At 42.0% G+C, this 27,882-nt stretch overlaps 1 protein-coding gene across 2 annotated transcripts in view; it reads right to left on the bottom strand.

Moving 5' to 3' along the window:
• Positions 1-2,737: 2,737 nt before the first annotated feature.
• The window catches only part of HOOK1 (hook microtubule tethering protein 1), a 42,360-nt gene continuing 17,215 nt past the window's right edge, over positions 2,738-27,882 (bottom strand). The window contains exons 6-22 of one of the 2 annotated variants that reach the window (XM_074265796.1): positions 26,662-26,729; positions 24,960-25,019; positions 23,591-23,674; positions 22,641-22,807; positions 21,028-21,168; positions 19,545-19,746; positions 18,784-18,894; positions 17,002-17,089; positions 16,843-16,903; positions 15,681-15,821; positions 15,001-15,094; positions 13,280-13,314; positions 12,451-12,533; positions 10,168-10,268; positions 6,496-6,597; positions 4,552-4,620; positions 2,738-3,139 (exon numbers count right to left, since the gene is read on the bottom strand). In XM_074265796.1, coding sequence (XP_074121897.1) covers positions 2,969-3,139; positions 4,552-4,620; positions 6,496-6,597; positions 10,168-10,268; positions 12,451-12,533; positions 13,280-13,314; positions 15,001-15,094; positions 15,681-15,821; positions 16,843-16,903; positions 17,002-17,089; positions 18,784-18,894; positions 19,545-19,746; positions 21,028-21,168; positions 22,641-22,807; positions 23,591-23,674; positions 24,960-25,019; positions 26,662-26,729 — 1,778 coding nt within the window. In that variant the 3' untranslated portion in view covers positions 2,738-2,968. Of the gene's footprint in view, positions 3,140-4,551; positions 4,621-6,495; positions 6,598-10,167; positions 10,269-12,450; positions 12,534-13,279; positions 13,315-15,000; positions 15,095-15,680; positions 15,822-16,842; positions 16,904-17,001; positions 17,090-18,783; positions 18,895-19,544; positions 19,747-21,027; positions 21,169-22,640; positions 22,808-23,590; positions 23,675-24,499; positions 24,694-24,959; positions 25,020-26,661; positions 26,730-27,882 lie in introns of those variants that run through there. The other variant, XM_074265797.1, reaches the window with a different exon arrangement.

The following is a 27,882-nucleotide window of genomic DNA, read 5'->3' on the forward strand; positions in this document are numbered from 1 at the left end:
CCACAGGAGAGAGAAAGGGCCTTCACGTACCTTGAATGGGTAAAATGTTACACAAAACTACATCAAGTTCAGGAAATTGTTGATTTCTTTTTTAAAAAATTAAACTGATGCCTCAATGATTCCATAAACTATTTCATTGGTTAAAAAGGAAATCTACAAAAATGTGTGCAAACATATTTACATGCAAACATTTTCTTAGAATGAGAAGCTTCTGACTAAATACAATAGGATAAGTGTAAGGGAGAAATGAAACACAATATTTGCTTGCTGGAATGATTTTTCTCTGGTTCAGACATATCTGTAAGTAGACATAAGTAGCCTTAGCTCATGAAAAACTAATCTGTTAGCATTCATATCATTTAACATTAAAACACAAGAAAACCAAACAAAAAAAAGAAGAAAAAAAAAGAGGGAGAACACATTTAGGTTTCCAGACAAAGATTTAAGAGATATATGGATAATTTAAATTTGTATTAAATCATATGTTCAATAACTTTAATTATTCACTGGAAAAATAGAGTAAAATTCAAATTTTTCTCAATATTCTTAATAAATCTCAGATAAACATCATTGTCACAGTATATATACACATACATCCATGTACACATACGTATACATATGTATGTACGTACACCACCACACTTTCAAAAAAAGAAATAAATAAAAATCTCAGAATAGAGACTCCAGATTAAGGACTGATCACCCCACTAGAACAGTCCCTCCTTTCTTTTCACATGGATAAGTGTGGTACAACCCACCCCAGGCCCCAGAGAACAGATGCCTCTTTTAAAGAAATACGCCAATCCTGGCTCATGATAAATTATTTCTAATGCTGTATCACCCACAGGGTGTCAATCTCCTCACTAATCAACCAGGCCAGGGGCTCCTGTCTGGTTAGTCCTCGAACTTTCCTATTATTATTACAACCCTCCTGGCAGAGAAACTCTCCCTCTTCTCTCTCTAGGCAAATACACGTATCCTCCGAGTTTCACAGTTCCTGAAGATTCACTGAGAAAGAGATGTCTCCCAAAGGGGGGGTGGTTGCTGCTGTTTTTCCATGCGTTAAAAAGATCCAATCACAACCTGACCATACCCCTTGTGCAGATACTGGAAGTGTTAAATTTCATTAGTACTGGAACAAGGGCCCAGAAATTCTATTTAGCACCTGCCTGAGATGTTATGAAAAATAGCAGGGCTCACTAGAAGAGAAGCTGCTGCTTTAAAATAAATCTCATTAAAAAAGTGAATTTAAGCTTTTGTTGAATCTCATTTATAAACACGTATTAAACATTGAAGTGACAATCCTTTCTACTTGCTAGGATGTACTGAAATGTCACAGCTAGAAAACTTTACACAGCATGCCAAAATATTTATAAAGGCTTTTTCTCCATTTCAATAAAATCATAGACAAGCAGAGCTTATAAAGATACAAAATACAAAACAACCACATCATTGCACCAGTCAAAATCATCAAAACCCCAGAGGTAGTCAACAGAAGTGGGCCCTGCAGAAGTTAATCTGGTCGTACAAACCGTGCTGACGCTTGCTCACAGGGAGCCCAACCTGCACCTGACCAAGCAGTTTGCAGTTCTGTCCTTGCAATAAACTGGAGAAGTTTCCTGGGACAGTGGCTAAACCAAAGGCCTAAACACATAATACTGTAGACAGAACACCACTTGACATTTTGGAAAGAAAAACTAGCATTAAAAGGCTAAGCACGGGACAGACACCATGTCCAAGGGACAGACACCGAAAGGAGAGCTCTTGGAAAAGCCCTCAGGAGAGAGATATTGGGGGAAGGGTTGAGTCTCAATGCTGGGGATCACTCATCTCTAGTGGGCAGTAATCTGTCCACCCAATATCCCACAATTCTCAGCCTGAGATGGAATGCTCAGTGCCCAGACAAGGACTCACCCATCTCCCACAGCAGATGAAAAAATCACATCCTTTAAGGATTATTCAAAACTTGAGACTAATACATTAACAACTTTTGGTGTTGTAAATTGAATACCACAAGGTGGCTCCCTAGGGAATAAGCCAAATTAAACTCATGTGGCTAATTTAGTGCCCCCTTTTTAAATGGAGGCAAAATTACTGTTTCAAGTCAAATCTGAAAACTCCGGAATGTTTAGAAGCAATAAATTATTCTGCGCTGTCAACTGACTTTTAAAAATGGCTCCGAATATATCAGGCTTAATCTTAGTTTTTAACTTATTTTCCAAGAATAAAATAACTTTTTAAAAGTCAGTTAAATTTCTGATTTCAACATAACTGAGCAGGGTCTAATCCTAGGCATGGTCCCATTTATGATTAATAGCTGCCCAGAGAGATTCTGACCTCTCAGAAATCAGAAAATGTTTCTATTTAATCATTTCCATTTACAAAAAAAGCTATTGCAACCTTTAATCTTTTTTTTTTCCCAAACGGGAATCATCTTCTAATAAATACTAAAATCATCACATCTAACAATAGGAATAGAAAGATTAAATTGAGCAAGTATTGGTATAGTTATAGCAGCATGCCAACCCATCCAAATAACATTTCTTTAGTTTGGTGTGCTCATTCTCACCTCAGTGATTTTTAACTTGCAGGATAAAAAATAGCTGGCTTTTTTTTTCAAATTACAAATTTCCAATGATGCCTTGTTAACCAAGTTACCAGGCTAACTAAACATCTTAAATTTAAATATATATCTTGCCAATTTTTAAATCTAAACACTATAGTCTGAAGACAAATATAATTTTTAAGATATGTGCTTTCTAATATATTTCAATTCCTTATTTCTGACCATCTAAAAAAAGATGGATGTAGCTGCTACAACTGCCTTATAGAAATTAATTTCATTGATTTTCTTTTTGATAAGCCGATCTTCATCTGTCCAGCACCGGGACTGGCTCTTTAATCCATATGGATTGTGGAAGCTACAAATGGGGTAAGGGCACTTAAAGGTCTGTGTTTCTTTTGGAGTTTAATCGGATGTTGCAGCAGGAACTTTAACAGAGAGATTTCTTCTGGTACTGGTGATGTGGCGTTGCTGTGCGAGAAAGGAGCGCGCGGGAGGGCATGCACCAGCATCCTTGCAGGCGCCATTCCCTCCAGTCAGTCTGGATTCCATCCCCAGCTTCTGGAAAGCGAGACTCTAGAGAAAACACATTGAAAGCATTCACTGAAAATGGCAGCCATCAAGGTGCAGGCAGCCATGAGAAGCCATAAGGAGTGCCCTGGAAGAGCTGGCCCACCTGCTGGGTGACAGTGATTTCCAGAGCCCCCCAGCAGGTGTCTCGCCATAAGATATGGTCCCTCTGGTGTCCATTCTACTAACAGTGTCTAGTCATGGCTGTACCAGAACTTGCCATGCCCATTCTTATGCCCGAGGCTGAAGCTGACTCTCCCTTTATCCCACCCACACCTCTCATCAAGGCTCAGACACTGCTGTTTTCATGTTTACTGAACATTCTCAGTGGCTTCCCCCTTATTTGATCCCAAAGATGTCCAAAGAGAAGGATATGTCTTTTGAGCACTTGGCACAGTACCTCGCACAAAAAAGGCACTTAAATGCCCAAAGATACCCCTCTCTCTCAATATCTACATGTTAACCCTCCTGCTGTTTCTGGAGGTTGAAGAAAATCAGTGAGCTCACTCTAGGCCCAAGAACCTTTCCATTAGTTAGTTATATCACCATTACCATGGATACCTCCCACCAGAGCCCCCCATTCTCCTCCCTTAGAAACATTTCTTAAGTCATGATTTCCCAAACCTCCTTCCCTTCTGGGCTAACCCCCTGCCCAAAGTATTTTGGCTTCCCTAACCACGACACACATTCTTCCAAAATCAAAGGATAATGTAATGATGGCAGCAACTTCTTCCTCATCCCCAAGTCTTGAAAAGAGTGGACATTTCCCCACAAGGATCCTAACACATCTACTTGTCACTGAGAATCAGATCCAGAACAGATGCCTTCCTAATCGGTGCTTCCTTTGAAGAATGCAATTATCATTAAGACGAATGGCCAAAGGAAATGAACAAACAATTCTCAAAAGAATTGGAAACTATTAATAATCACATGAAAAAATGCTCTAGCTGACTAAGAGGAGAAATACACTGGACAAAGATGACAGAGCATGGCAATAGTCAACATCCCAGTGCACTCCATGCATATCCCATCCCAGTGAATCCTAGGGTTTCTTCTGTCTCACAGTTTTCCAAGGACACCGCACCCACTGTCTGCCTCCAACCTTCACTCCTGTCCCATTCCATCATGTTGCTGTGTAGGTCTCAGGTATATCCCATCACCCTCTAGCTCTAAACCCCCAGCCTCCTTATAAGCCCATAGAAGACAGGGGTTATTTGACCTTTCACCTCTCTAGCCACAGATTTAACAAACAAAAGCAGTCACTGGATAAACAATTGCTGAACTAAAATTAGTGACAAAACAAGTTTTAGAACCATGAAGCATGAACTTGTTTCTGATCAATTTTTTTAAAAAAATATTAATGAAGTTGTTTAACATTTTTCTCTCTAATCAATTAAAATAGTGAGATTTCAACCCACCTTATTATACCAGGCAGACACAATGAGCTTCTCTTCATAGTCACGGAATTTTGCTACCTTACATTCACTCTAGGAAAAGATGCAAGAAATATTAGAAAAATTAAACTGTTCCAGGTATTACAAACATAATAAGCTACTTCTATTAAACATTTTAATAAAGTTCTTTCCTGAGAATAAAAGATAAGCCTGAAATTTCATATAAAATGGCAAAGCTTAAACATGGCCAAATGCCTTTTACAAATGCCTTGGAACATAAGTAAACTGGGGGAGAATGGAAAGAGCACTGCACTGAGTTCAAATCCAGCCTCAGGTACTTAATCATTGTGTAGGCAAATCACTATTTCTGTATGCTTCAGTTTCCTCATCTGAAAAATGGGGATAATAATAGCACCTTTCTCCCAAAAGGCAAGTGAAATCATCTTTGTAAAGTGCTTAGCACAGTATCAGGAACACAGTAGATAAACATAAATGCTTATTCCCTATGTTATAAAATCGCAATAAACTCATTATAATGATCCTGGAAAGACAGAAAGACAGATCAATATAGCCCTCTCTTCTTTGTAATGGTAGTACAGAACCAGAAAGCAGGATATGGCACAAGTTGTCACACTTCACTGATAGGTTGATGGAGATTGTAAGACTGGGTTTTTCTTTATTTTAAGGCAGAGCCTCTAAAAAGGGGAAAGGGAGGAACTTACTGGGAAGTATTAAGTGATATAAACATAAAAATATCAGAAACTATTTTAAACTTATCAAAGTCAACTAATAATCATTTATAGTTTGTTTTTTTAATGTAATAAAGAGAACTGGACAGATTTTGTAAAATCACCCATGTTATGTACAAAGAAGGTACGTGTATATGTCATTTTTCAAAAATAAAGTGATGTGAGATTTCAAGTGAATCTAGAAATCCAGAAATCATACTGATCTCTGGTTTCCCTCAGATTCCCCTCCCACCAGAGCCTTCTACCCATAATTAGTTCTGATTTTCTGTATGAGTTTACACATGTACACAACAAAATATAAACCACTTGAGAGCAGGGATCATTTTATCTTTGTGTCCCAAAGCTTATCACATGCCTGGCCCATAGTATGTGCTTTCCTTTTTTTAATATGCTGATTCAAATAAATGAAGAGATTTTTGTTGTTTGTTTAAGTCTGATTTGTGATTTCATCAGAAAAAAAAGGAGCTCTAAGATTTTATCACTTGCCTTAAAATACTGGCAGTCAAAGGTTATATTTAAAGTCAACATCCAAAAGTTTGGAGGGCCAACACTGGCATTGCACTACTTATACCTATATCAGGGGGCTTAGGAAGATGTCTCATAAGGAGCTCAGTGGGAGCTAGGGAAGTTCCAGGGTTCTTTGAGTGATGAGCGGTACCATGCATGGCAGACAACATCGAGTGAGAGTCTAAAGATCTGAATCAGAGTGTCAAGTTTTGCTGTATGAGCTTAAGATATATCTTTTTTTCATTTCATTTTTTCTCATCTGTGGAAGAGGAACAAGAATTCCTTCTGTGAATAGATTCTTAAAGTGCTCTGCAACTGTCAACCTTGGCTGTCCTGGGCAACAGCAAGGCAACGCCATGCGTTCATCTTGGCTGGAAAAGTGAGACACGAGCTCAAAACTGTTCCCTGAGAGGTCTGCACAAAGGCCTGGGTTCTTGTGTCAGAGGATCCAATCCATAGTCATCCCAATTTACTAAGAGATCAAGTATATTTTTAGAAACACTTTTGCTTAATTCAAACATGAACCAACCAGGAGTGATTGGTGGAAGGCTGGGTGGGAAAAAGGCCTGGAGATTGGGCCCTTATTAACTGGGTCATCAGAGCTAGGCGCTCCTGCTCCAAAACACCTAGATAAAACATTTCCCAGAATCCAAGCCCAGGCCTGGGAGCTGAAAAAGACTAAACGGAGCCTGAGTAAAGATGGAAACTATACCTCCAGTATCTCAATCCTTCTGTCTTTCTCTGCCAGGTGCTTTCTCAGTAGCATTATTTCAGCTGATGCTGGATTTAATTTGGGATCCAAGGTTCTAATTACCTGTTCACAGAAAAGAAATACTGCATATCAAGAACAAAAACACAATAGAAACAAGGTGAGGTGTCAGGGAATTTGAGGTTCCTGAGGAATACAAACCTACTGTAAAACTGAGTAAGTGGGGGGAAAAAAAAAGACAAAGATCGAGCTCTTTGTAAATGGATTCCACTGATGGATAGGGCTAGGCCTGGAGTCCAGAAGACCCAAGGTCAAATGTAGCCTCCAACATTTCTCAGCTGAGTGTGCTTTCTCAACTGTGAAACAGGGATCACAGTTCTTGGCACAGAGTTTGGCATAAAGCAGGCGTGATTTAGTACCTGAATGGTCAATACTTCCCATGCAAGGAATGTAAACCTGTTCTCAGAGCACTAGGCCAGCCCAATGAACCTGGCACAGCTGACCCTGAGCAGGAGTCCAGGCCTGGCCACAGAGTTCCCATCTTTCTAAGGGCTGGCTCAGGGAAGGAGTTTCAGGGACAGCTAAGGATAAAGCAAATACCCACCTAGAGCCAGAATTCTTGCCTTTACCCAACTGTCCACTGTTCAACGGTAATGAAGTCTGAAAAGCAGAGTGCCCAGAGCAGGAAGGCATGATGCCAAAGCCCTTGCCCTGTGCACTTCTAGCTTAGGAGCATCCCACCACTTCAGCCCCCCTCCTCTTCTCTATCTGCTAGAAACCCTGCCATTGTTTAAGGTCCACCTAGCCAAGCAGCCAATGCCCCCATTTCCCAATGAGTAGAGGATCCTGAGCATGACCACACCTTAGAAGCCCAACTCCTACCTCGAGCCTCATTCATGGGGCTCCTCAGAGGAATGGTCTGACTTGGACTAGTTACTGCCTCCTCTTCCCCCATCTTGGGGCTGTCAGGCCTTTTCAAGCACAGACCATGCCACATCCCTGCAGCCATCACAGCCCAAAGCACTTTCTTCATGAAAACTGGGTGAGGAGTCATCCCAATGCTTCAGTGCTCTGGGCAATCCACGCTGAAGAGACATTGGGGGGGGGGGCTCATTTACTCAATGAGAAGAGAAACAGTGTCTACCAACTGGAGCAGTGGTGAAGGGGAGATGAAATCACATCTGTACGGGACTTGGTAAACTTCAAAGCACCCCCACAGTATGCTGGTCAGTGCCGTTGTGGTCATTATGTTGGACGCTGCACTTTGCAGAGGCTGTTTATAGCACTACATGCTGGCTAAAATGTTTTTAAAGCAGTACCCATGGGTTGCTGGCTAGTCATCATGACTAGCTGAGACTTCCTACTAAATGTGCATTACATCTTCCCCCCTTCTGTTAAGTGAGAGGGTGATTGCTGAGCACACCTTGGGAAGTTCCTGCAGGGTCCCTTGGATACCAAGTCTGCCAGGGACAGTCTTGCTTTAAGCATCCTCAGTACTTTTTTCAGGGGTAAATAATCATGAAGAAATAAGCCAATTGCTGTTGGTGGGCACTAGCAGCAGCATCCTCACTGCCTAGACCTGGCTCTGCCCAGAACATCCAAGAGCTAGGAGACAGTGGAAACATTGAGGCTGTACATCTGCTGTATTTGTCTGCTGAAATCTCCGAGTCCATAATCTATCAGGGATCAACCATGGAGAAAGGGGCAAAGGGAAGGAAACAACATGGCATCCTAAAGCTGAACCCTGAGTTCTTTGTGTTTAATAATTAAGATACCTCTTATTATATTCTGTAGCCATCTTGACCCAGAAAGAACAATGATTATTAAACGCAAAGAAGTGACAAGTGTAGAGAGCTGGAACTCTGAAAGAAGTATACTTGAAACAAGAATACTTACACCAAGGTGTTAACTCAGTGGAATTGATGAGATGATGCTTCTTTACATATACATACACATACACACACACACACACACACACACACACACACACACACACACACACACACTTAGTACTTAGCATGGTGATGTAATGTTTTTTTTAGTTAAGACATACTCAGTGTATGCTGTAATGATGTAATGACGATAGGGTACTTAAGGGCTGAGAGAACTAGGGATATAGAGTGAACAGACTGTGAAAGACTATGAAGGAGACAATGAAGACTCTATTCTTGACCATCCTCGTGGTGACTATCCTGCTGCGATCAAGACCTATACAGAGGACCTCCAGAAATCTAGCCACACATTATAGATAAGTTATTACAACAAAAGTATATTGAGGCTCTGCAGACATTTCAATGGAACTTAAGAGTTTTAAAGCATCTGGATATAGTGATAACCTGTGTTGACATACTCGCTATCTGAGCAAGATGTGACTGCTTTTTAAATAATGACAATTTTAAATAATAAAAAATTGAAGTACAGAAGCTACAGAAATTGAAGTAACCTTTGACAGACCTTGAGAACATGTAGATGAAAACAAGTTATTTTTACAAGCTTTTGCAAAAAGCTAACAAGTTTTAGTTGCAAGGGCAATGTCTTCTGTTTCTCCTATCAATTGACATTATTAAAAACACACATGTTACTGTTTGTAAACTATCCATAAGAAAGATTGGAAATCTTTAAAGTATGTTCCTCAGACATACAAAAAACTGAGTCAAATTTGTAAAAGTAAGAGCCATCGCCAGATTGACAAATGGTCAAATAATATGAATGGGCAAATTTTAGATGAAGTAACCAAAGCTATTTAAAGTCATATGAAAAAGTGCTCTAAACCACCATTGATTAGAGAAATGTAAATTAAAATAATGCTGAGGCATCACCCCACACTTATTAAATTGACTAATATTTGTCAATATTAGTTATTGGAGGAAATGTGGAAAACAGATACTAATGAACTGTTGGTGAAGCCTATTTTGGAAAACAATTTGCAACTATGCCAAAGTCCTATTAAAAACTATGCAATATCCCTGACCAAGTAATATCAAGACTAGGTCTCTATCTCAAAAGATATAAAAATTAAAATATGTAAAAAATGCAGCAGCTCTTTTAGTGATGGCAAATTATTGGAAATTGAGGGGATGTCCATCAATTTGGAAATGGCTGACAATTTGTTGTATATGAGTGTGATGAAATACTATTGTGTTATAAGAAATGATGAGCAGGATATTCTCAGAAAAACCTAGAAAAATTTATATGAATTGATTCAAAGTGAAGTGAGAAGAACCAGAATACTTTACACAGTGAAACACAATATTCTACAATAAGCCACTCTGAATGACTTATTTTTAGCAAAACAATAATCTAAGATAATTTGGAAGGACTTATAAAAAAACACTGAAACCTTCCCAAGAAAGAACAATGGAATATGAATATATACTTGGGCTTTTTGCCTGTTTTTTTTAACATGACCAACATGAAAATGTTTTGCATGACTGCACAAACATAACCTATATTAAATAGCCTGCCTCCTCAGTGAGAGAAGGGAGAGAGAATTTGGAACTCAAAAAAAATTTAAAGCAAATGTTAAAAATTGTTTTTACATTTAATAGAAAAGAGTAAAATTAAGTTTTTTAAAATGAAAAAAATAAAAATAAAACCCACAGAGTCCACAAACTGAAAAATGCTCTGATAAAGGAACAAAGGCAATGATGATTGGGTGGCTGCCAATCTACTTACATTTCTGGCTTTCTCTAGGTACATTTTATATCTCTCTTCCATCGCTTTCATATCTTCATCTTTCTTCTGTAGGGCAGCTTCGAGTTCATTTATCTTTTGTACTATTAATAGAAATGAAAAAAAATATAACCATTTCAAATTTCATTCATGGTATTCCAGTACTTGGACAGAAAAAAATATATATTTTACATTTTATTTATCTTCTGAAAGACTGGAGCAGACAGAGAAAAAAAAAAGTATAGAACTTTTATTTTTTTTAATTTCATCTTTGGCTTTCTTCTTTAATCCATTTCCCTTAATGTGTAACTAGTCATTTAGAAGAGACAGTGTTATGATTTGCTGCTCAATAGCAAGAGTTGAGGAGGATACATTAGATTTTTATGGAACTTAAAAGCTTTTGCATGTACAAAATCAATGCAGTTCAGATAAAGAAACGATGCAGATAAGGGGAAAAAAATAATCAGAGTAAAAACTTGTGAAATCCAATCTCTATGATTAGGGTCTGCATTCCCTATAAATGCTGACTGTAACACAAATGTGTAAGATGAAAAGCCTTTTTCTCATGGAGAAGTAATCCAAGAAGAGGAACAAATAGCTCTCTCAAAGGTCACAAGTGAAACACAACTATAGGAAAGCCTGTTTCAAATCAAGAACAAGCAAAACTGACAACCGAATAATAGTGAGGTTTGACCTCCCCTGGGACATAGACCAAGATGAAAAAGGATAGGTTGGGGTGGGCTGTGGAAAGTCAGGGCCACAGACACAGCATGGGGCGCTGTGCATGGATAATGACAGCAGGCCATGGCCAGAGCATGTGGCTGTGTGTATGTGGTCAGACCACAGACATAGCCATGGGTCTATGTGAGCAGATGATGTCTGGCCAGCATGGAATGTGCATGTGGATAATAATGCCAGGCCACAGAGGGGTGGGGCATATAGATTGACCTGATTCTACCTACGATTTCACTGTCTATCTTATCTCACTGGCAAGGTTAGGCTCACAATACAATATACCACAATATTCAGAGCAATGGAGATGTCCAAGTGGTTGCCCAATGGCGAAATGATAGGGATGCATGGGATTATTGCAGTCCCCTAAGAAACAATGAATAGTAAGAACTTAGGGACATTTAGGGAGACTTAGAGGTATTGATGCAGAACTAAGGAAAACGAGGAAATGTACTCTGTGACTAAAAAGGAAAAGAACCAAAAAAAAAAAAAAAAAAGAAAGAAAAAAAAAAAAAAAAGAAACCAAACACTGGAATTATAACATGTAATCTTGACCTTGAAGGAAAGTTGAGGAAAAATGCTTTCTACTTTCTGTGCAGACATGGGGGATGGGCAAAGTTACAGAACACTGTAGTTACAGCTGACTTCTTGCTCAGTCTTGAAATTGCTTTTTCTCCTCTTTTTAAAAAAATTTTTATAATGCACTGTTTAATGAATATCAAGGCCAGGGAGGAGCAAACTCAGAAATGGAAGCAATATAAAAAACAAAAGATGTTAACAAAAATAAGACAATTTTTCTTGACTCGACAAATTAAAGACAGAAAAACCCCAGGTACACTAAAATATTGAAAACTTTTGTAGTAGCAAACTCCACCACCACCACCACCACAAGCAGCCCTGGAATAGGAGCTGCCCATGCAATATTGTGCTGCTTTGGGAATTTAAGACAATGAAAAATTCAATAAAGGGTGGGGAACGTTCTGTAATATGATGCCAAGTAAAGAAAACAAAGCCTGAACAGAGCCCAGACTGGGAGAACTCAGCCACATCATTTAACTCAAAGGCCAAGATGATTTCAGGGGTCAGACAACAAAGAAAGCTCCTGGGATGGGGCCTCTAGGCTCTAGATGGGGGCTGAGAACAGGTAAGGTCCCTTGATGAGGTTGGCTTGATTCACTTAGTTCCTTTGTTTCAGGGGAGGATACCATGAAGTACTAGGGGGATGGCAGGGGACAAAAAAGCCGTCAAACCAGGAAACTAAAAAACTATAGAGTGAAAAATAAACAATTCTTTAAAAAAATAATCTGACAGAAGTTTTGAACTCTTCAATTAAAAAAAACAAACAAACAAACAAAAAAACAGGAGACCAGAGGAGCAGCTAAAATATTCTAAGTGACTGAACACCTCTTCCCCAGGAGCCAAAAGAACCACTGTGCCCCAATAATACGGCAGATTCTTCCTCCTTCATATTCATATATGTATGGGGAGTGGAGTTAGAAGAGATGAGCCCAACAGCCCACCCAACACTGGGTATTGCTGCCCCTAGTTCTTTACCATTTTGAGTCACATCAGGCTGGAGATCTTCAATAAGTTCTTGCTTCTTCTGTAATTCTTCATGGACCTCAGTTAGCTTTTCCCTAAAGAATTCAAAAGATGTGTTTTACTGCAGGTCAAAGGACTTTGGCTAAATCATTAGGATCAAATCACATTTTGCCCTCCTGGAGTTCTAGGATGTAGAGTGTCTCCCTCCTCCTCCTCTTCCCTCCCACTCTTGCCTTGCCACAATGCCTGAAGCCTGGAGCTGTGCTGTGTAAAGAAGAATATTTAATAAGCTGCACTAGAAGCACCAGGGGTACTCAAGAAAAGAAGCATTTTCTTCTTTCTTGAGAGAAGAGGAAGTCCAATGCATTTTTTTTTAATCATCTCACGCAGAGTTCCCAGTTCTGCATTTGACAATCAGATCTGCTCCTTCAGCTTCAGTGAGCCTATTTAAGAATGGCTGGCAGGCCAGAACTGTCCAAATGGGAACTAGCTCCAAATCAATGCTTCTTGTCAGAAATTTGGCCATATTAAGAGAACACTTTAAAATGCCAACAAAAGAAATGAATGAACTGTGAAAATGTTAATAAAACATGATATTTTTCTAATTTCATTATTGGGATCCTGGCAGGAGGCTCAGCATTTTTGCGGTTTTGTAACATGATTTGCACAAGCTATTTGCATCTTGATAGTTTTAACAGAAGTGATCACTTATTTCCATAATATGAGAGATATTTAAGGTCATAGTGCTAGCTTTTGCAAACAGAATCAAAAAGTTATCAACTTTACAAGCACGTATTCCTTTCTTGTTACAGGAAATGCAACACTGATCAGTTTGACTTACATATGTGCTTCCAGCTGCTGCTTTAATTTGCTGGACTACAAGATAAAACACAAAGGACTATTAGAAGATGGCCCAGCCAAACAGACACACTAAATACAAATCAGATTTCTTATGTGCTTACTGTTATTTAATGAAAATCCCATTTACAAAGACTTGGAGTTATGCCCCATACTTGTGGCTAAAATCACAAAATTAAACTTTTGGTAGGTTTCTATTCATGACTAACAGTACCTCAGAAAAGACGAAATGAGGAACAGAAGTGAGGAAGGCAGAAGAATAGCAAACTCAGAAAAAAAAATTCATAATAAAAATGAATGTGCTTCATAAAAGGCTGATGTATAAAAAGGCTCACTAGGAACACAACAAAGTACACTACAGAATGTGCTATTACTCAATGGCTTTCAACATTTGATTTTCAATCTTTCAATTAGCCAGAAAAGACTCCATTTGTTATAATTAGCACCTACTCGGGCAATTTTAAAGAACACGGAACATTTCACGGGCTTTGGAAAAGGCACAACAATAGCACAATTCCTGCTCAGCAAGAATGGAAGGCGTGCCCATAATCTGGGCCCTTCACTTATAGCTGGAAATGCCACTGGTACCAAGGGAGTTAAAAAAAAGAAAGGCAGAGAGCTACTGAACTCTTTGCAAGAGACTTCACCCCAAAAGGTAAGGCTTAACAACAAATATTTGTATTAGAGAGGTTACAATACCGTATATATGCACATATGAGATGCCGCCACGTATGAGACGTTCTCTATTTTCCAAGCCCCCAGGGGAAAAAAAAGAAAATCATACATAGTGCACACAAGACAGAAAGGAAAGTCCGCTCCCTTTCGGGCTCAGCTCCTCTGCCCACTGCTTCCGCCCCTCCCCCAGGAGCCTTCAAACCTAACTTAAGAATTAGCCCCTGTTGGTCATCTCTCAAACAAGCATTGACGGACAGACACACAGACACAGACACGGATGGATCTTTTCTACGGTGATGTCCAAGCCTCCCTCATGCCTGGCTTTTCCTCATGGAGACTAAGCTAAGGGAGCTCAGGGCTGGGTGAGACTGGGCCTCCAGGCCTGGACAACAAGGATAGCGAGAGGCAGCATCCTGTAGGACAAAAAGCCTTGGCGCTAGCTGGGACCGACCCTCCTCTGCAATAGGGGGACACTGTGCCCACACCAGCTTTGTCCAGGGCTGTTGGGAAAAAGGTCTCGGTAAGATTCAAATCTTTGACCACTGTCAGTGGTTGGCAAGAAGCCCCCATGGAAGTCCTGGAAATAAGTCGGACAGCTCCAAGAACATCTTCGGGAGCTGTCTGTGGGGCTGGGAACCCAGAGAACCCCTTATGGATGTTCTCTGGAGGAAGACCCCTCTTCTCTCTCCTCAATTCCCAGGTTTACCTCATCCCCCCCACCACCATCCCCAAGAATCTCAGAAGAGCAGAAACCTCAGGGGTGGCGAGCCCCAGCTCCAGTCCACATGCGGGCACTATCCTGAACCCAAGTGCAGCTGGAGTATTAGCCCAAGGAGGGATTAGCTCATCATAAGAGGGTCAACTGACAGGCTCCAAGTCTGCAGAATTGCTGCATCTGGTATGCAGATATATACGGTATTTGATGGTAGCCTCATTGCTAATTTGGGTGTGAAAGCAGGAAAGCACCCTGCCCCCCTCCCCCCAACACAGCTCAGACACGTGGCCTCCTTGTCTTGCATGGCTACTTACACTCTCCCCTTCGGGCTTGGGCCCCTGCTCCTGGAGAGTCCTCTGAAGGTCTTCAATCTGCTGCTGCAAACCTCGGATGTATTCTTTGCTGAGCCTACATCAAACACAAAGCCCTGTCATTGCTTTGTGTGGAAAGAAGGCGCCCTGGCATGAGGGAGGCACCCGGGCAGGGTAGGGCATCCTGGCATGGGGAAGGAGCCCGGTAGGGCAGGGCAGGGCATCCTGGCTCCCACACAGAAGGCAAAGACAGGGCTGGGCGGCCCTTCCAGATCAGGAAAGCCCTTGGTCTTGGTGTGGCAGCCGCAGCCTTATCCCTGCTCAAGGCCGGCTAAGCCTGTTGTAATGCACAACTCTGGCGTGCACACTTTCTTCACAATCTCCCTGTGAAGGGGCTTCAGACCCATTTTCTAGATGTGCAAGTATTTGCTCATGAGGAGGCAGCTAACAAATACTGAACTAGAATCTACTTCGAGTCTTCTGCCTGCCTGCACCCAGTGCTTTCCACTGCTTAGCTCTATGCAGGCTGCTGGAGGGACATACCTTTAGTGGGCCTTTGGCCTTCTGGGTGTGGTCCTCCTACCTCCACTTCCCCCCCCCCCCCCCCCAAGGTCAGACCCCTTCTGTGGGCCTGATCTCCACAGTAGGGTGTGGCAGGGAAGCCAGGAGGGAGGGCCACAGACCTTTGCTCTGTCTCCATCTCGCTGGTTTTCCGGTGTTTCTGCTCTAACTGTTCTTGGAGCTCTGCAATTCGTTCATTTTCAGAACCTTCCTGCTGTAATCGAAGCATCTTATTTTCATGCTGAAGGCGAATAAACACTTCTCTGTTTTTGAAAAACAGAAGCTTAGCTTTAATTTTAAAGGTCTTAAAAGTTTTCACTTTTAAAAAAGTTTCTAAAAATTCAGTTCCATTTATTCAATTGTTATTATAGAACCTGACAAAAGCGGCAAGACTCTCTGAAAGGGGCAATCTATTGCCTGAAAAAGTTTACAGATAAGTCTGGAAAACCGCTTGAAACTGTAGTAATAACTGTAATATGTGATGTGATCTATCAAAATTAAAAAAGTCAAGGGCCTTCTACTAATAATAGAAGAGAACTTTACATTTATTAAATTTATTATTACTAATAGTAATAAATTTAAATAAATATCACAATTATATACATGAAAAAGGAAATTTTAATTATTTTACCTATTCAATATAAGTCCTTTTTAAATGAAGGTGAAAAAAAAATTCTATTTTCAAAGGAATAAGAAATTCTGAACAGCAACTGATATAGATTTATGGAGAACAAACCATAACTGAAAATATTAACATGACCCATGAAAATCCGTGTAAATTGATGGGAAGCAGCAGATGCCATCCCGCTAGAATGTGAGACAGCTTTTAATCCTGGCTTTCAGAACTTTAGCACCAGGAGGGCCTGTGTCCAATGTCATGAGAACAGAAAGCCTGGAGAAGGGGTCTACACTAAAAAGGGAGAGAATTAATAATTCAGGAACAGAGAGAGAGACCTCCAGATTCTAATCTGGAGACTAAATGCTTGCTATGATTACCCTGAATGCCTTAGAATAGGTCAGAGGAAACGGCATATAACTAAGTAGAAGAAAGCAAAAAACTTACTTGGCTGTTAAAAACTGGCTTGAGCTGATTGTGGGAGCTATGGAATGACTGCCTTGATCAACTTTTAAATTACAAGAGCAGCATTTGGAAAGTTTAGGCAAACCAGATCATCTGCTGAATCTTTTCTAGCTCTGTGATTCTATTCATGATCAAGAGATGATTTTCTTTTGAATAATCACAAACATTAACCGATAGAGAAACTCTACTTTTCATTTTCTCACCTATATTCTACTGGCATAATTTCAGCAGCAAGGTTCTCGTAACTTGTTGACACGGAGGTACCTGCAAAGACAGAGCGTGTGAAAAGCAATCTCTCCCCGGAGAAGCGTTTGGGTCAAACGATGCTTCTGGCCAGCCTGCTGCCCCACAGAGGCACCGACCTGCCTGACTGAGGTGATCCTGCTGCACCTGAGAACACCGGAGCTCCTCATTGGTCTCTTTTAGAGCATCGCGCTGTATGATCAGCCTCTGAAAACAAGGGGGAGAGAGCAGGTTCACCATCCTTTTCAGGCCAGTCATGACATCTCTTCAGCACCCTTCAACAAGCAACTATGGCCCCATTTTGACAGAGGAACTAATTCCCTGAGACTCCACAGCCAGGCCTGAGCCCAGAGGTATTTAATTCCCTGTTGTTTCAGGGCAGTGGAATCCTCCCCTCCCCTCCAGCACATCCTCCAAACCATCTCCCTGGGAGGCGTTCCTCGACAGCTGAGAGATGAGAGCAGCTTGGGAAGGAGCATCTCATGACTCAGCCAGGCAAAGAGCCCTCAGACCCCAGAATCTGCCCCCAATGGGCCCAAACTCAGAGCCTTCTCAGGAGGCCAGGCCCTGGGCCTCGGCTCCGCCAGGTAGTCAGTATTTTGCTCATCTCCACAGTGTACAGAGGCCCCAAGGGGAACTTTCTGGCTGAATTCTCATTCCCCAATTACTGAAGGAAGTATTCTCCCTCTTACAACACCGTTGGAGAAGCACAAGCACAGCTCCAAACCCAAACATGTGCAAATGATTCCATCGCTCAGGGCCTCCATTGCCTTTTCTGTGTAATGGAGATAATGCTCCCACTACCTATCTCAGGATTTTCTATTAAATGATACTATCACACTATTGCTGGGAATGCAGGACCATCAAGGCCTTTGATGTGTCCTCAAAATGCCAAGAATCCCAGAGCTGAGGGGTCTCTGAGGTGACTATCATCTGACCCCCAGACAAGCAAGCAGCCACTCCAGCCTTGACCCCCTGAAGCTCCTGGGGTATTTCTCCTCCTCCTTCTGACCTTTCTGGGACTGAGCAGAATGGAAGCAAGCTCTCATCAATATCATGGCTCCCCAAAATGTGAAAATGGCTACCAAGGCCAAATCTTTCCTCAAGGCTAAATGTCCCCAGTTCCTCTAACCAACATCTACATAACAGGAAGTCTGGGCTCTTCATGTTCTCTTTTTGCAGGATTTTGGAACTTGAAACAAGTATTTTTTCCCTTAACTTAAGACTGTACACAAGACCAATGATGGCCCACACCCAGAGTCTACCCAGGAGTTTAAGTCCTGACTCTGAGCCTAAGTTACTCTAGCATTTGAGGCAGCAAAAGGCACGAGAGGCCTCCTGATGCAACAGTATAAAAGGGCAGTGAGGTTCAGGGACTAAGAACAAAAGCAGAAATAAAAAAGTGTCATTGGAAAAATGTTCAGGTATAGGACAGCAGTGGCTGTTAAGACAGACAGGGCTTCATAACCCAAGTTATTTTAAAGTTGTGGACTTACCAGGACAAACCAGCAGCCACATAGAAGCAACGCCATGACCGACTTGTTCTCCAGACATACTCTTTACCCTAGAACTCTTACTTATATTTACTTTTGAGGAAATTAATTAATTAATTAAAAATTAATCTAACTGCATCAAATAAGCCTTAATTTGTACCTTGTAATAATCTCATCAGAGAATGTCCAAACTCTCTCTAGCCAAGCATTATTAGTGATTTCTGACATCTCCCCTTTAGGCCTATTTGGCTTTCACTCTGGGAACAATCATGTCCAGAACGAATGCACAAAAGCTCAGCTTCCTTGATCTCATCTGACATCCCCACATCTTACTGGGATTTCAGGCAGCCCTGCCCGGAGCCCAGAACCATACTTCATACACGTATATAGTAAATAAAGAACACTCACATCTTTTTCCTTAAGTAAAGCTTCATGCTTCTCTTCCAAGCGTTTCATCTCAAAGGCTAATGTGTCAGCTCTTTTAGATTCAGCAGAAAGTTTAAGATGAAGTTCCTGAACCTGTCATTTAAGAAACAACAAAACAACAAAGTATAAAATATAACACAAGGCTCTTACATCAAGGTGAAAAGAAAGAACGCAGGAATTTATAAAGGAAGACAACAAATCCCAAAGACAGACTAATCACATGACAGTCATTAGGCTGGGGCTTGGCAAGAAGCCTTTCCCAGCTGGAGCCATTTCTGGACTTCTGATCCTCCCGGTCCTGTGACATAGCAATTACAAGCCACACAAGGGCCAGAGATGGATGTGTGTAGTGGGCCAGAGAGGCCCGACCAGGTGACCCTAAGTCTGAAAGGTGAGGCAACAAGAGATGAAAGTGGCTGAGAATGGTTTCCTGGAAGTCAGCTCTAATAACTAGCCCAAAAGAACAACCTGAATCAAAGCAGCACTTCCCCACAGCAATGAAAAAAAAGGAGAAACAAAAGAGCTGCAGGTAAGAAAGACCCTAGAGACTGAGGGGTCACCATCATAAAGCCCAAAGCACCAGTCTTCTGGGTCTTAGAAGCTCTCGTCTCCCTCCCTGGGTGTGGGACCACTAGTCAGCAGAAGCAAGAGGAGCGCCCCAGACTGAGCGTCAGTGCACAGATAAGAACCACTGTCCCAAGAAGGGCTCCCAAATGTCCCTTCATTGCTTCTGCATCTCTCACCTGCCTCTTGTACATCTCCAGCTGGGTGCGGGCAGCATTGGCCTTCTTGAGCTCCTCCTCCAAACTGACCGTGTTGTGCATGTACATCATGTTGGTGTCCTGCAGCGACTTCACCTGCCTTCTCAGGTCATTCAGGTCTTGGAGCTTCTGACGATAAACTTCTACTGTGGACTCTAATTTACTTGCTTTATCAGAGGTAGTCCTATGATTAAAAAGCAAGAAATCAGAGAAGGCCAACCCAAGTGGACTGGACTGTTCCCAGGCAACGCTGCTCCAAGCCATCAAAATAAAAGCTGATGGGGCGAGGAAGCCCAGACTTCACAGAGCACAGAAGTGGGCAAAATAGTGGTCACAGTCAGGGGCAGCTGGTAGCCCTGGATGCCCAAAATGAACAACGACTTTTGTTATAAGAGCACATTGTAAAAACTTCTATTAGTCTAAATGAAAATACTCACTTTTGTAGACCTTTAATATTATGGTACTTTCCCCCTAAACATCTAATTCTACTTCATTATTAGTAGAATCCACTCTAATAAGGGATTCCCCTAGATAAGGAAATGAGTTAAAAGCCCCTTAGACCCAACAAGGAGTTTTGCTTACTCATGTCAGAAGACTGACAGCCTACTTGTGGGAATAAAGTGTAAGGATTTATTTGAAGGCCTCCCTCCTCCCTTCTTGGACCTTGAGTCTGTCAAGAGACCCAAGAAGTTCTAACAAGGGCCCCAGCAGGCCCAAGGCAAACTGAGCCAAACACATATTGATTCACATTTAAACACACACACAACACCCACAAACACTACACATGAACACACAGGCACTACATATATACACACTCACAGAAACGCTCACAGACACATATACACACGCACACAGACATGCACACACACACAGACACACACATGTATCACCCTGATGGAAGGAGCTTGTCAGGCGCCCTCCAGCCCTGCCCTGGCCCCCCTCCCAGGCCCCAGAGGAACACAGCAGCTCAGGTGGAATCCCAAAGCCCAGCTCTGGGCCTCTCTCCCTCGTCCTGCCTTCTGCTGACCATTTGAGCCACAGCATGGCCAAGCCTCATGGCACTGAGTGACCTTCACAGGGAACAACAGTTTGAGCATGGAACAGGCCCCAACCTCTCAGTAAGAGGAAAAAAAAAGCCATTTTCCCCCTTCCCAAAGGCAGATGAAACAAAGTGAGGATTCTAAAAGGAAGGTTTTTATCTGCTAAAAACAAGGAGGCGCGAGGCTCAGATCACTTTGTATGAGGACCCTCCAAGCACAAGCCTGCCTGACATACAATTTTGGAGGGCCTCTAAGGCCTAGGCTGAGCTGGCACTGAGGATCACCTGACCAACACTCAGCTGGGGCAGATGCTGCTGACAAGGGCCTGGGCCACAAGGACAGCCTGCATAGGACTGGAGAAGTGTGGCCTTGGCCAGGTCGGAGGAATAGCTGGGGACTTCCCCCAGACTACAGTCATGGCCCACCTGAGAACATCAATCTCATCCTTCAGTGCTCTAGTTTCCTCAGCCAGGCTCGTCAGCTCATCGTTCCGATGCTGAAATTCAATCAGCTGCTTTTCCAGCTCCTCACAGTGAAGTCGGTAGTCATCTTTTGCTGCCTCTAGCCTTTTGTAAAGAAAAACAAGCTTTATTTTGTGACTACTCCCTGCTGGATGTGCAGCATGTGCACCTAAAGCAGATATGACTTCGTAAACAGTCACCTTTCGGAGGGGACAAGTGGGACTTGTGACCTCCTGAGGGGAATGCTCCAGGCCTAGACTTTCTAGAGCTCGCTGAGTGAGCCCCTCACCCTAAATCCCAGCAAGATCACTTCCTTTGGGAGGCAGCCTGGGCCCCTGTGCAAATCTCTTGGCTTCAGTGTTGTGCTGGATGACCAGGCCCAGCACTTCCACGCTCTTTAAAAAGGCCCACTTCATTCACTATCTTATGGGCTTTTCACTGAAACTTATGCATAGAAATAATGATTTTTAATTTTTTCATCTTAGGAGGCAGTAGCTTAGCCTATTCTGTAATTTTGACCAAAAAATTCAGGTTAACATGTAGTAGATATGCTGGTCAGATAACTAAGAACTGGACACAGCTGGCTAGTCAGTGACTTGGGAGCCCTCCAAGCTGGAAAATCCTGAGTCCAGCTGGTCCGAACCACACTAGAACAAGAGTCTCAGTGCACTGGACAGAAAAGCGGCATCGGGCTCTTCCGGCCCCCTGGGAGATCCTTGTGGCAGCCACTTGTAGACACACCAGGTGTCCTTTTAAATCAGGCTGAACTTAATGAAATACACACACATGTGGATATGGGTATATATGAATATATTTATATATGTTATGTAAATAAAAAAGATGGGGCCTATCATCAAGAAAACCTGAGGCTGAAGCACTTAGTAGCTGTGAGATGCTGAACAAATCTCTGATCCCTTCAGGTTCTTTAAATATGAAATGAGGAAAATAATATCTCTTTTCCAGAATCACTGTGAGGATCAGATGAGATAATGATTATAAAGCACTTAGCAGTGTACCTAGCACATAAGAGGTGAGCTATGGTCACATGCATGACAAGTGATTCAGGAGGACAAAGCTCACTCAGACCCTATCTGTTTTGAGCTTCAGCTCAAGCCCCACCTCTCTCCTCTGGGGGGGGGGGGGGGCCCTTACCAGGAGTCCCAGGTCTCAATCACAATCAGTTCTTCCAAAATCCTCTAAAACGTGCTTTCTCTATCATCTGGCATTACACTGTCGTATGCTACCTTAGCAGGAGTCCTTAGTGCCCTTCCATTTCCCTGTAAGCCCTCTGGGGGGAAATATGCCTACCAGGTTTTTGTCCCTCCCAGGTCTTAGCAGAGTGCCCCAAACAGCACACGAGCACAGAATGCCAGAGCTGGGAGATACCCAAAAGGTCGTCTGGCCCAAACCCAATTCTACAAGGGAGGGTCCTGCATGCCAGATGGGAGATGGTCTGCCCCTGCCCCCAGGGTTGCAGCAGCCCCCACTCCTGAATCCCTGCATGCCTTCCCTCACACACGATGGCACTACTGATGGGACTGACAATAAGAGTCCTGATGACTCGGATGAGTTCGTACCGAAAGTTCTCTTCTTGTAGCTGCTCCAGTTGTAACTGGGCATGAAAATACTTTTTTGCCACCACCGTATTTGGGTCTTCCAAAGAGCCGTCTAACTGATCCAGCCTCTCATTCATCATCTCGTTCTCAGACACCAGCGTATTCTTCTCGTCTTGAAGGGCGGTCACCTGGAGAACAAAGACTCCCAGGTTGTCACAAACTCCATACAAGAAGAGGCCAAACACACAGGAAGTTAGAATCCGAGAGTGAGTCTTCTCCCCTCCCCCCTCCAAAGGGGCTGAAGAGATCAAACACTGTTGTAACCATTAAATCTGGTGAGGAACTTCTTTAGGGATGAACAGGCAGACACTTATGAGAGCTGTTTCCTAGTAGATTTTAAAATAAACATCATCTCACTACCCTCATCCCAGCTTCTTCCATCTAGGGCTAGTATTTGGAGGGGTCACTAAGGGAGAGAAAAGAATTGGCTCACTATTTAAGATGACAACATCTCTGACCATTTGTCTGCTGCATTTATAGAAGGCTGACAGTTGAGAAGGCTTTACAGATGTGATCTCCTTGTACCCTCCCAACCACCCTCGGAGAGAGGTGCTACAGATGAGGAAACTGAGGCATTAGGTGACTTGCTCAGGGTCACACAAGCTAAGTGTCTGAAGCCAAATTGGAACTCAGCTTTTCCTGACTCCAGGCCCCATGCTTTATCTAGCACAGAGATGAGAGGTTTAGGGTTAACTCATGGGTTAAACAGAAAATGCTATCAGCTTAAACACACTGTAGAATGGAGACAAGGATGAGCAGTGAAAATGTGTGGGTCAAAGGCCAGCAGGTGAGGGGTCCAGGAGTCACACAAAGAGCATCCCCCTTCCCCAGGAGAAATATGCAACTATGTAGCTCTGATTTTGAGATCTGCCTCTTTCACCCAACTTCCACCTGGCCCGTTCCACACTTACCTGCATGTCTAACTCTTGACATCTTTGCTTTAGTTCCTCTTTTTCTGCTAATGCATCCTGAAGTTCTTCTAAGGCTCTTTTAAGCTACAACAGGAAAAAGCATAAATCTAATGTATACTTAGTAGATTTTCAGTAATCCATTCACAAAGAGGCAATTTAGTGCCTAATGAAAACAATATGTAAAGAACTTCATTATTTATAAATAAATGCCACGGAAATCATACTCAAGTAGGATAGACTAAAAATCAAGAACAAGTACTAGATTTTAATGAATTCTTTAAAAGACATTACAGTACAATGATCTCTGATTTAAAGACTTACTAAATGAATTTCTTATTATTTGGCTTCATGATCCAACCTCTCTGAATCTCCCTCTCACACACACAGTACACACACACACAGAGTAAAAATCAAGAAGAGTTCAAACTAAAATGCCTTTGAATTAGCTTCATGACAAGGACCCCTTGGGTGGAGGACACAAAGTTCCCAGAAAGAATACTGAGCAAGCTGGCAGGGCCAGGATCCATTGCAAAAGAAGGGAGGTAACCATTAAAGTGAAATATTGGATCTCAGGAAGGGTGTCAAGCAGGAGGAGGATATATAGACTTTCCTGTGATAGCAGAGTGGCTGACAAGCAGGCAGCACAGTGATAACAGACACCGATTATTTGGTTAGGCAAACTGAGAAGAACATGGACGTACTTCTGGTTGCTTAAAATTTGAGGATTTTAGCATATTTAAAAGCGAGCAAAGGAAAAGCAGATACTACTATTTAGCTGCTGCAGCCCAAGAAAAGGCATTTTGGCCAGTGATCTCACTTGTCAATAGGAAGATTAAGAAGCCTACAATCAATTTTGCCAACAACCCAATGGGCTGACCACCTTCCGTGGGAACAAGTCCCCAAACCAACCTGGGATGGAGGGAGGCTCACGCAGCCACCCTCTGCCCCCCACCTCACCCTGCTCCCCCATGACCTCACAGAGCTCGGACACATGCCACCTAGAAATGGATTAATCATTTCTACTTCTTGCATTGCTGGTTACCAGGCACTGAAAAGAAGGCACAAGAATTTTTATGGGAGGCTTCATCTCAGCTAGCAGCTCCTAAGACATCTGATGTCAGATCCCTTAACTTGCCACTTCATAATCGTCTCCAGGCAACAAACTGTCTCTGACATCACCTGGACTGATTCTATTAGTGGCCCAACCACCTTCTGAGGGAAAACAGTCACTGAGCTTAGATCAAGCTCTTCACACAGAGCAGGTGCTTTGTTAACACTGAGGGGGAGGAAGATTAGGAGGCACCCACTCTGCACCGGGCACCGCCCATTATGAGAGATGGGATTGAAAGCCTTCTAGGGCATTTATTACCTGATGTTCCAGCTCTCCAGCATCACTTGAAGCACAGCTCACTATTTCTTTACTCATTAACTATGAAAGAGAAATGTTAAAATTAGTCATATAAAATATAAAAGAGAAGTACCAACACGTTTAACAATTTATAATTAGCTGTATCTGTCTGATTTCAAAGAGCTCTCAGTACACATGCTGCTCAAGATCTTCTTACCCTAAAAAGAATTTTAGTATAACAGCTTTAAGGTGGCCCTAAAAAGAATTTTAGTATAACAGCTTTAAGGTGGCCCTAAAATGACCGACAGCCAAGTAGAAGAAATATGTAAGAGTATGTGAGTCTAAGTCAGGGGCAGTCAGCTTCCCAAAAAGGTTTTCCCAATGGCTGATCATACTGGGTTAGGGCCTACTCTGCATCTCTAGGTCAAGGGCCAATTGTAGTAAGGTCAAAGATTTGGTCTCAGGAACAGTGGCTACAAATACTGCTGGCCATGGAAAGCCACAAAAGCTTCTACACTAAGGTTGGGATCTTAGGAAAATACACACATTGATCAATGGAATCAAATAAAAGTAATCATTTAAGTTAAAGACAAAATACCCACATATTTTGGCAAAAATAACAATTTTTAGCTGAAAATCATAAGCTTGGTTTTAGAGTATTATTCATAGAAGAAAATATACTTGTCAAAGAATACTAATAAAATTAGATCCCAGGATTAAACATTTCAAAAATACAATGTGCTAATTTGAAAAGATTTATTTGGAAAGGCTATTTTCAAGTAAGGACTCATACCAAAATAAAATAATTTTATAAAATCATTTTTAATTATAGGTACACATATATATTGGTATACATATGCATATAGGCATGCATGTATATCTCATGCACATGACAAAGACTGCCCCAAGAGATGCTTTGGAGACCAACTAAAACTGCACAAAACTATCTAGATGGCAATGAATGTAAAAGCATTGCTAAAAGTACTTATGAGCAAGGAAAAGGTTGACTGTCCAACTAATTTCCTAAAAATCATCACCCCCAAATTAAAGCCCACTAAATGTCCCTAAATACACTCAGGTCTATTGTTATCCAGAAAAAAAAAAAAGTGTCTTTGTTCTTGGTTTGTCTTCCCTGGCGTCACCTTTTCTTGGTTCAAGAGGCCTCTGAGGGCACCAGCACCCTTTCTTTGTTCCTCACTCTTTCTGTGATAATGCCTACATTCAGAACAATCCAGGTGAGAAACCAAGTTGTCAGCCTGACCAGGCCATCAGCTACATCCATTTGAATAAGATCCTTCTCTTTCCCTCCCTGGCCTGAACAGGCACCACACTCTTAGGAGGGAGCTGCTAAAGTGGGCTATGAAGGACCTCAGAGTCCCGGTCAATCGGATATTCTCTTCATCAGCTGAACAAGAACATGTCTGTGAAATGGCTACTAAGTACCAGTCATGATGCTAAATGCCAGGGATACAAAGAATGAAGCAGTCCAGTCTCTTAAGGAGGAGATGTGTGTGTGTATACAAGTTTATGCATCTGTTTATATCTACACCCACGTACCAGACTTCTCTTCTCCATTAGAGATTATTAATGGAGCTACAGAAACCACTTATCTCTTCCCCAGTAGACACAATCTAGACCTAATTCTTCTCCCTTCTTCTAAGCATAGGTGATGATGCTTGTGACCCCTGCCCTCCATTTCCTTTTATAATAGACCATCACTTACCTCCTGAATAGCAGTCATCACAACATGCTGAACAGATTCTTCAAGAGTCATAATTTTCTGAATGTGTTCTAGGGTATAAAGTACATAAAAATAGTTGAAAAACACCTGCCTTTCTCCATTAAGGACATTAAGAACTGTCCACAATAAAAGAAGCAACAAAGAATAAGCAGTTAATCCGGGGGTTACTCTGCCCTGAGACCAGCCCTCAAGCTCAAGAAAGCACCTCTCAAAGAGCTCAGCATCTAGCAGGGGACATGGCCTACAATCAGACAATAAGTAACCTTATAAAATAATGCCCAAGAGGTAGCAGATCCAAGGTCCAAGATGGCAGGATAGAAGAGGAGCAAAGGGTATATGAAAGAGATGACTTTTCAGAAGATCACATCTAAGTCTAGCCTCTCAAAGCTGATGAAGCTGCAAGAAAACTATGGCACAGCTGTGAGAAATCAGAGCCCCTGACTCATGAGGGACTGGAGAGGGGATTCTCGGGCCCAACAGTAACATAAACAAAAGTGGTAGAGGAGGCAACAACAGAAGCAAAGCCACAGGACCACAAAAGTGCACACAAGAAAGCAAGCAGTCCAGGTGGCTGGACCTGAGGCAAAGGCCCTGAAGCAAGGCTGGGAAAGGAGCCAGGGCAGGCTGAGAAGAGCCTGCAGGGAAACTGATGCAGAGTTCTGAAGGAAAGTAGCAACAGTATATTATATGCAGAGCAAAGGATGACCAGTCAGCAAAGGGAAAAGGGATTGGGCAAGACAAAGAAAACAGAAGCTGTCAACATTAATTTCAGCAGCAGGAGTTAATAACAAGAAGGAAGACGCATGAAATACAGAAAGGGGAATCAGCAAAAAAAAAAAACCGCCAGAGCAAATTTGTTACCTGAGATGTAAGGGAGAGGGAAGACTCAAAGCTAATTTGAAGATTCTTTTTATTATTTTCCCCCAAGTACATTTCAAATGGTTTTTAACTTAAAAAAAATTTTTTTTTGAACTTCAAATTATCTCCCTTGTCCCTCCCCCTCCTTGAGAAGGCAAGCAATTTCATATAGATTACATATTACATTGAGACTACAAACAATAATGAATTGGTGAGTCCCTGTGCCATTAACACAAGAGGTTTAAATCAGAAGACATCAAGATTAGACCCTCTCCTGGGTCATGCTAAGATGTCAGTTGAATATCCCAAAGGTCTGGTCTTATGTATATATGGACAAATGGGACT

The sequence above is a fragment of the Sminthopsis crassicaudata genome, chromosome 4 (assembly GCF_048593235.1).
Source record: "Sminthopsis crassicaudata isolate SCR6 chromosome 4, ASM4859323v1, whole genome shotgun sequence".
In the NCBI taxonomy this organism is placed as follows: Eukaryota; Metazoa; Chordata; class Mammalia; order Dasyuromorphia; family Dasyuridae; genus Sminthopsis; species Sminthopsis crassicaudata.